Genomic DNA, 9,681 nt, shown 5'->3' with positions numbered 1-9,681 from the left:
CTCTCTCAGTGTCTGACTGGTTATGCACTGCGATCACTGAAACAGCACTGATATATATACTAACAGAGGAGATGTGCAGGTAAGTGATGTGGGGCGGAGTCAGGGGTGGGCCACAGGGTGCTGACTCCAGTGAGTTCTGATTGGCCACTTTAAAAAAGTGATATGAAGTGATACCTAATACAGTGCAACTTTGTGAATGTCCTGGGCCTCCCCAGGCGGGGGGCGGGGGGGGGGTGGGTGGGGGGGGGTGTGGAGGGGGTATTCAGGGTCTCTGCCAGTAAGGGGCCTAAGAAGCTGAGCATTGTGTTCATAATATATTTACAGTCTAGTATACATCTTTCGATGATAGAAGTCTGTCTGATCTCTTCCATTTTTGGCATAAAGAACTTCATTTTTCCTGAAAACAAGCTTTAGTGTGGACTCTTTCCACTGTATTTTGGACAGAAAGTCAGCAGCGTTTCTGCATAGAACTGATGTATGGCTTTCTCCTTTCACGTTGCATCTCTTGAAGCAGTGGTGGATTGTGTTAAGTGACAACGGTTTTCCAAAGTACTCCTGAGCCCATGTGGCAATATTTAACACACTAGCCTGATAGTCTCTTGTGCAGTGCTACCTGAAGGTTCAAAGGTCACGCATATTCAGCAGTGGTTTCTGGCCTTGCCACAGACCAAGATTTCTCTGGATTCCCTGAATCTTTTCACAATATTATGTACAGAAGATGATGAAAGACCTAAGTTCTTTGCAATTTTGTGTTGATAATTTTATTTATTTATTTTTAACTGTTTGACATTTCTCAGGTTTGGCAATGTGGTGAGCCATGACCCATCTTTGCTTGCAAAGACTGAGCCTTTGGCAGATGCTGCTTTTATACCCTATTAAAATTCCCTCATCTTTTACCAATTCACCTGCTAATTGTGGAATGTTTCAAAATGAAGTCATTTAAAATGTCCTATAACTTTTTCACTGTTATTTATTACAAAATACAAAATCTTTTTTTTTTAAACAAACTACAATGAAGCTGGTCAGCCAAAACATTAAAAGTCATTTCTTTGTACTTTTGTCGGTTCAATAAGAGTTCAATAGGATTAACTAATCACAGATGCTTGGTTTTATTGCATTTTACAAAACTTTTCTGGAAGTGCAGTTTTTTATTATTATTATCATGAATAATAATTCTAATAAACAGGGCACCCGTCCAACAGGATGAGGTACACTTGATGGTTAGCTCTGTGGACACAGTTAATAACAATTGAAAGTTGTGCTTTCTTAGCCAGTTGTGTTGTGTTAAGAGACCAGGTGAGATTTTCAGTGAAATTTGAGGGTTCTCACTCTCTCTACTGCCGCCTGATGAATGAGCAGTGCTTTGTGCTGCTCTGCCCACCTCTGATACTCCACAGTCATCTCCTTTGTTTTGTCAACATTTAAGGAAAGATTGTTGACCTAAGCTGCCTCATCACCCCCAGTGAATAGTCCCATGACAGTGGGATCATCAGCAAATTTGATGATGGTGGTATTACTGTGGGAGGCAACACTGTCATGAATGAACAGTTTTCTCATTATCTGAAGGAAATCTGATACTCAAGTTTGGCAGCGTTCTTTTCTTAGCTATTAGAACTTCTGTGATATGAGATACACGTATGTGTTAAACATGCAGGATATATGTAGCAATAGAAAACAACAATAGCAAATGAAATAAACCAGCTGAGCCAAAGTAGTACAAGAAGTCTCTATATGTGCATCTACAGGTGAAATCAAACAAGACTGCACTGTTAAACTGCCTGAAATGAAAACCAGAAGTAGAATTAGTCATCATCAAAACATGATATACAACACGGATCAACTTATTTAAAACTCAACCTCCAAGAGTTTATTGCCATATTATGCATATACAATATATAGATATATAGAAACAGACAGTTGTACTGAATAATGAAATTCTTACTCTGCACTGCCTCCCAGACTACAAGTTGCTAAACAAACTCATTGTAAATACTAACGACTAAGCAAAGCGAGCACAAAAATAAAAGAGTAGGCTAAAAGAGCAAACATAGCCTAAACAGCTCCATCATTAATATCACAGGCTTGAATTAAAGCACTTCCAATGTGATGAACTGTAAAACGGCAGAATAAAAGTCTAAAAATGTCACTTGAATGTTTTACACACTTCAAATGTCCGTGTTTCAGTCAGAAGTCACATCAAACCCAGGCTGAATCCCAAACGCCTCCGTACTCCCTAAATAGTGTTCTAGCTATGAAAGTGTAGAAATTATAGCCTCTACAGTCAAACAGTGCATCATTTATCGAGTGTGGATGTGTCTGAATCCCAAATGACTGTTTCTTAGCTGGATTTTGCTCTGTTGGGCTGCAGGATCCAGTATTTAAACTCCTACATAGTGCACTATGTAGGGAGCAGGGAGCCATTTAAGATTCAGCCCTAGCACAAGGAAAGGGCCCCACTGGATTGGTGCTAAATGAGACTGAGGTAATTTGGTGGCCAAAAAGTACTTCTAAAGCAAAAGTTTTTGCATTAAACAGTTTTGTGTTATCAAATATTCATTGTTATATGATGAAAAGTAAAAAAAAATCCTGAAATGACTGCAATATACAGCGATGAGTGACCGAACGTTCTACTCTTTCAAGGGTCCATGGTTGCTTGGCAATGATAGCACACTCTAAAGGAACTACATTTCTTAGTTGAACACTTGTTTATGTTGATTATTAATAATAATAAATGATTTCTGAACATGAACATGTTCTGATCATGTTGGCCGCCGTTTTATAAAAAGCGTTACTGCAGTTTTATCACAGGGAAGGGAGTTTTAGGCGCTTCACATCGTGCCTAACAACACCCTTCCCTGTATTAAATCACAGTAACCCACGGCCTCTTGTGGCTTATTGCTTTAAAGTATCATACATAGTGTCCATAATACAGTATAAAATAATACAGTCCTATCATATAGAAGTGATACATCACCAGTGTATACAGGTGTGCATTTGTACAAATTGCGCAATCTGTACAATTGAGCAACGTATTGTCTATAATGTTCTCGCAGCCTCTTGTGGGACAGAGGTAATGAGTGTGTGTGTGGCGGGGGGGGGTTCTGGGACCACATTACTGAACAGGTGCTTACACCAGTGGAGTATGGGGGCGATATGGTGGTTGAAGGGAGGGGGTTTGGGGGCAAGGTGTTCAGAGCCCTGATTACCTGTGGGTAGAAACTGTTGATCTGGTTGTTCTTGATTTCACACTCCTGTACCATCTGCCAAATGGAAGAAGTGTGAAGAGGTTGTGTTGAGGGTGGGTTTCGTTCTTGATTATCTTGTGGGCCCTTCTGAGGACACTGAGGTGGGGTAACTGTCCTGTAGTGGTGAGAGGGCCGTTGCTGAGATTGTCTGGTCCATCCTGACCACCTGCTGCAGACACTTGCGGTCCTGGGTTAAGCAATTTCCAAAACAATCTGGTGAGAATACTTTCAAAAATGCACCTGTAGAGGTTCCTTCGAATTCTGGCTGACATACCAGGTTATTTTGCAGGTTATGCAGTTGTTGTGCTTTCTTTGCCAGTTGTGTTGTGTCATGAGACCAGGTGAGATCTTCACTGATGCTGACACCAAGAAATGTGAAGGTTATCACTCTCTCTACTGCCATCTGATGAATGTGCTGCTCTACCCTCCTCCGGTAGCTGTCAATCATCTCCTTTATTTTGTCAGCATTTAAGGAAAGATTGATGACCTGACACCATGCCACCGGATTTGCCACCTCCGTCCTATAGGCTGTGTCATCACCTCTGTGAATAGTCCCATGACATGGTTTCACCAGCAAATTGATGATGGTGGTATAACTGTGGGAGGCAACACTGTCATGGGTGAATGGAGACTCAGTTTGGATGGGATAATAGTGTCGAATGCTGATCTGTAGTCAATGAATAGCATTCTCACATAGCTTTTTGCCGTCTAGGTGTTCTAGAGCTGTGTGGATGGCAGTGCAGATGGCATCTTCTGTGGATCTGGACGATACGCGAAGTGGAGGATGTCCAGCGTGTCTGGTATAATGTTGTATATATGGGCCAAGATTAGTCTTTCAAAGCACACACACACACACACACACACACATCATCTAAACCGCTCATCCTTCTGGGTCGCAGTGGGGTGCTGGAGCCTATCCCAGCTGTCATTGGGCGGAAGGCAGGATACACCCTGGACAGGTCGGCAGTCCCTCGCAGGGCAGACAGACAGACAGACAGACATACACATTCACACACATACTCACACCTAGGGGCAATTTAGCGTGTCCAATTGGCCTGACGGCATGTCTTTGGACTGTGGGAGGAAGCCGGAGTACCCGGAGGAAACCCACACAGACACGGGGAGAACATGCAAACTCCACACAGACATGACACTGGCCTCTTTCAAAGCATTTCATTGCAATTGGAGTCAGTGCAACCGGGCTATAGTTGTTAAGACAAGCCACTGTGCTTTTCTTTGGGAGCGGCTGTCTAGGGGTAGGGTGTCCTGATTTTTATTGAAAAAGAGGGGTAGTGTGAAGTGTTGGGGCTACATGACCCTCCAAACGGAGGTTTTTCAGAGACTCACTCTAAAAAGTGTGATGAGGAAAAAAAGAAAAACAGGCAAAATGGCTGCACAAGCGACCAAAGAAACTCACAAATGTGAGATTTTTTCCCATTTAAAAATTACGATAACCATGTATTATCTTAATGTCGCTTCAGTGTATTATGGTCCTTTTCATCATAACAAGCATAAAAAATCGCAAGTAGTTGGCTGCTGTATGCAGTAGTATGCTGCTGTAGTTGGCTAGCTAAATTTCCCATTCCACTTAAAATGGTGCAGTAGTTACATTCTGGTGCCTCAGGCATCAGAACTGCTGCTCCATTTAAGGTGGAGTGGGAAAATTTGAACCACAAGCTTACGAACAGCTGACTTCAGCTTCATATCATCAAAGATAATAATAAATAAATGTCACCCCCCATTTTGAAGGAATATGATGCCCTAAATGTAACTAAAGCCCAGCAGTGAGGAGCTGAACTTTACCCTCCTCTGCTGTCACTGCAGACTGGCAGGGTCGCCTACAGAGCAGCACTAGTAGCTGTTAATGAAGTGATGCTATTTTTATTTGAGGGTCTCATTTCAGAGGGAAGATTTCAACCACTGCCCTGTAACTCAGTTCCAAGGGGCAAGGAGACACTCAAAAACAAGGGACAGGGAGAAAAATAAGAAATGGGATTGGTCCTTAATGGTTTGTATGGGTTTTTTTTCTGCAGGATTGTTTGTTTATGATTCTTCTGATTGTGTCCGTCCATCCTGTTGGCTGGTCGTCCTCTTCCTCTTTTGCCTTCAACTGTTCCAAGCATAACTGTCTTCTCCAGTGAGCTCCTTGGTTTTTGGGGGGTCCCATGTTGGTTGGCTACCCCAGTGTTGACTAACTGCTAACTTACCATAGCAGTGTCGGTGCTTCAGTGGCACCAAAATGTTTGGTTCAACATTTTTCTTCTGGAAATGCTCTTTTCTGGTTTGGTGATCTGCTCTTCCTCACATTAACTGGGATCTTACACATACTAGGTTTGAGAAATGAGTAACAATTCACTCTTTCCACCAGTCTCTTGCGAAATTGGGAAGTTTTTTTGAGCATAGTTACAGCTGCTATGCTATGAAGGATCAACAGCGTGAACTAGTTTACTACAGCGCCACCCTGAGGCAGACCAGTGCGGCACAGATAGTTAAGAATATTAAAGACAGAAGCTCGCTGATTGTGAAGTAGGATAAACAATGAATTTCCCTGAATTTGTATTTGAGTGTCTATTTTTCCCTAATGAACAGCATAACTTCATAATAAGTTCATTTTCAGGGACTCCCAAAATTCTGGGGTCCAAGAGATTAATTAGGAGGTCCTGGACCCCCCAGGACCCTCTGTATTTTGCACCTTGGTCTTCTCATATTTTGTAACTTATCCTTTAAACCACTCCTTATAATGTGATGAGTTTCGGTCCCTCTGGTAAGTTATGACATTTGCATTGTCACTGGGAAGAGCTTATGTGCTGTTCAGCCTTATTCTGTGCAGTTTACTGTGGGCATTTTATAGATTTCCACTCAGTGAGTTTGTGGTATGCATAGTTTTATTCAGAGTATGTGCAATTTCAGTACGCAGAAGATGCACAAGAGTCAAAGCAAAGGTAAAAATCGTAATGTAGTATCAGAGCCACTTTAAAAGCAAAACACTAGAGGGCACCAGCAAGTGAGTCCTCAATGAATGGGGGTGAATAGAGCTAAACAGCTTAAATGTATTCCATTAAAAAAAATCAAAGAAAATTTACCAGTAACTTTTTGTTTTTTTGCAGCAAACAGGTTTTGGCCAGTAGAACATTAGCATTAGTGCTACTCAGTGCTGATTGGTTAGTATTACTGCAACTGAGTGCGTATTGGTTAGCATTGTTGCTAGCGAGTGCTGATTGGTTGGCATTATTGCTATTGCATGCTGATTGGTTGGTGAGCTGATCACCTTATTGACTGAGTGAAGCAGTCTGCGCTCACCTACATCATGAATGTACAGGAGGCACTTTTAGAAACTCCTATAACTGGAGTTCAAATGACAACATTAAAATGTTTTGTGCTATTTTTTTGTTTAGAACATTAATTATTTTTTTCTGTCTGATGATGATTAAGCTTTTAAAATTAAGATTTTACACACAACTTGTTTATACAAACGGAATCTATTAAATTTGGACTCACTCAAGGGCGCCCTCTAGTGTCTGACAAACCCAAAGGACACTTCAGGGAAGCAATTCTCCTCATTAGACATTCTCTGCGGCATTTCTATCATATAAGTGAAAGTCCCTTTACCCAAAATGACAAAGCAGGTTAAATGATTTCACAGCTGGTTAATCAGCACTGAATATTGATAACTGATTAAGTAGTTAATCAAAACAGTAAAAGCCACAGTAAGACAAGCCTCCTAGTAATTTTATCACTTGGCCTTTCCATCTTTCACATGAGGAAGAGGAGGAAGCCGCTGAAACTAGTGCGGAAGAGCGAATCATCCCAGACCACGTAGTTTGCTGGCAGGCGGGTGTACACACGATCTCCCGCCGCCAGAACCAGAGTGACTCCACTCGAGACATGCTTAGCTATTCCGTCAATGCTGTTTTCACCCAAATGCAGCAGATGCTGTCCGTTTTTGTACAGATTCAGTCCTATATTTTTCTTGTTGTTGTCATACACACCAGCTGTGAAGCGAATATAGTAGACCCCTCTGAATGGAGCTGTAAAGATCCCTGCAGCAAGAGAGACACACAGGTTAAGGCAGCATGTTCCAGAGCTTCTCAATTCCAGTGACTGGAACCATAATACAGGTGTTTCACGATAATTATCAAGGTCTGAAATCTGATCAGGGGATTTTAGAGCAGAGGAAATTATAACAGTGGAATAAAAACCAAAATCTGAAATCCGGTTGCATGAGCCATGTTCTTGTTTTCATTAGGCATAAGACATGTTGCTAAATGTAACTTCTAGTATTAAAAATGATGTTAATAAACAGAGATTGAAACATTTTGGATTTTTTTTTAAATTCTCACTACAGGAAAACACCAACTCACCATATAGTGTGTACAGAACTGGCTTAGTATGCTCTGTCCTTACTGTTCATGGTTTGCATATATTCGCACCAAACCGTGTGGACACTAACTGAGCAATTTTTGAAAGCAGATTTTTCCAACTCTTCATCAGTTAAACTGTACGAGGCCTTAGTTTTTGTATTTAGTACATCATAATGAGCCACACGTTTTCAGTGGGGGAAGTTCTGGACTGCACAAAAGCCCTCTCTGATTACGCAGCCATGCTGTTGTAACATGTGCAGAACATTTTTGCCTTGTTGTCCCCGTCATGTTGAAATAAACATGGATGTCCCTGAATGGGACACTGTCTACAAGGTAGCATATGTTGCTCTAAATCAACTGTATATCTTCTAGCATTGTTTTTGCTCTCACAGATGAGCAATTGACCCACTTTATACTGGTAACAATCTGGATGCTCCTTTTCTTCTTTGGTCTGGACAACATGACGTCCATTATTTCCATGAACATTCTGACTCATCAGACCCCAATAGACATTTCCACTGTGCATCAGACCATTTCTTTCAGATTGTTTATGGTAATAATGGACGTCCTGTTCTCTGGGCCAAAGAAGAACAGGACCATCCAGATTGTCATACGGTCCCAGCTATTTTGCAACTAAGGTTTGTAGAATCACAGCTATCAACACTGTTACTATGATAGTTATTACATCATTGGTATTCACTGAAGCATATTGTGTTTTGACCTATTAGACACATTAAATTAATCAGTGTGCATTTTGATTACTCCCCTTTTGTTTGCGTTCATTTTGTAACTGTACCTGTAGATGGGTTGTAGGCATTTCCAATGTTTGTTAGGACATTTTTGTAGACCAGAGTAGTCTCAGCATTAATTGGGCCTCTCAGTCCTGCAGGCAGGCCTAAAGCAGCTGAGAAAGCCACCTTCCCTATAATATAAGAATACAAAGAGTTAAAACCCCTAAAAAAAAAGCCAATCTATGGCTGAATCTATGGATTAAGCAGAGTGCTTACAAAAGGGAAAATTATATGCAAAAGTCTGGGCACCCTTATCAAAATGTAATATTTTGTTGAAAAGAAGTAAAGACAACCTCTGCAGCAAAAAACACCCACAATAAAAAAGGCAAAGCTGAAGCAGAAAAGAGGCTGGCTTCTGCATTGTATAACAATTACTTCATAAAACAGGCTTTTGGGCTGGCTCCCCGGACTTCAACATTACTGAAAATCTGTGGGTACATCTTAAATTTGCCGTGCCTGTGTTCTGTAAAGAAGGGTGGGTGAAATTTCCTCTAAAACAAGATCAGAAAGACCCCTAACTGGCTACAGAAAGCATTTGTAAGCTGTGATATCTTCCAAAAGAGGTGTAACTGAGGACTGAATTAGTGGGGCGTCCTAAACTATTTTATTTCCTTAACTTTATAAAATTAAATGTACCTGTGCATTAATATTTGCAATGAAAAAAACTTATTTTTTATAGTTTGCTGCAGAGATGGTGTTTACATCTTTTTACCTCAAAAATCAAATAAAACCTGTAACTTTTGCACACAACTGTATGTGGAAACTACTTTGAAAACAGCTCTTGCTTGGTTCACGTTTGGACACAATCGATATTAGCTGAGGAAGCATGAATTTGCATTTACCTGCACTCTTGGTCTTCAGTGTGAGTAGATCAGTCTTCATGGCCGAGACCGCGCTCGCTTGTGCTTGGAACAAACAAAAGCAAAGCCTTTTAAGATCTTCAACATCTCTAGATGCTAAAACAGAGTCTGGCTGCATGTTGTCCTCAAAATGTAATCATTCCTCTGTGATTTTTCAGTATTTCTGTATTCATAACCTCAAGATACAGCGACCCTGCTTTCCGTAATGATGCTATTTTCCATCTCTTAATCAAACAGCCACAACCACAGCAGACATGAGAGCCTTTTTAGCACGAAAGCAATGCAGGCAGAGGATTTAACTTCACAAGGATCTACTGTCTACATCACAAGCTATAAGATGCAGGCCAGGATAAGGAGTATTGGGAAACAGCCTTACCTTCCTAACAAGCTAGCAGGCTGTTTGGTGCATCACACCTTTGGAGGT

General features: G+C 41.1%; 1 protein-coding gene across 1 annotated transcript in view; it reads right to left on the bottom strand.

Moving 5' to 3' along the window:
* Nucleotides 1-6,112: 6,112 nt before the first annotated feature.
* The window catches only part of LOC118814441 (complement C1q-like protein 2), a 40,801-nt gene continuing 37,232 nt past the window's right edge, over nucleotides 6,113-9,681 (bottom strand). Inside the window, exons 4-6 of the mRNA XM_036580052.1 lie at nucleotides 9,240-9,302; nucleotides 8,403-8,528; nucleotides 6,113-7,285 (exon numbers count right to left, since the gene is read on the bottom strand). Of these exons, the coding sequence (XP_036435945.1) occupies nucleotides 6,999-7,285; nucleotides 8,403-8,528; nucleotides 9,240-9,302 (476 nt within the window). The 3' untranslated portion in view covers nucleotides 6,113-6,998. The remainder of the gene's footprint in view (nucleotides 7,286-8,402; nucleotides 8,529-9,239; nucleotides 9,303-9,681) is intronic.

The sequence above is a fragment of the Colossoma macropomum genome, unplaced genomic scaffold (assembly GCF_904425465.1).
Source record: "Colossoma macropomum unplaced genomic scaffold, Colossoma_macropomum, whole genome shotgun sequence".
In the NCBI taxonomy this organism is placed as follows: domain Eukaryota; kingdom Metazoa; phylum Chordata; class Actinopteri; order Characiformes; family Serrasalmidae; genus Colossoma; species Colossoma macropomum.
Note: the sequence above shows the minus strand (reverse complement) of the source record. Positions and strands in the feature narration are given on the sequence as shown.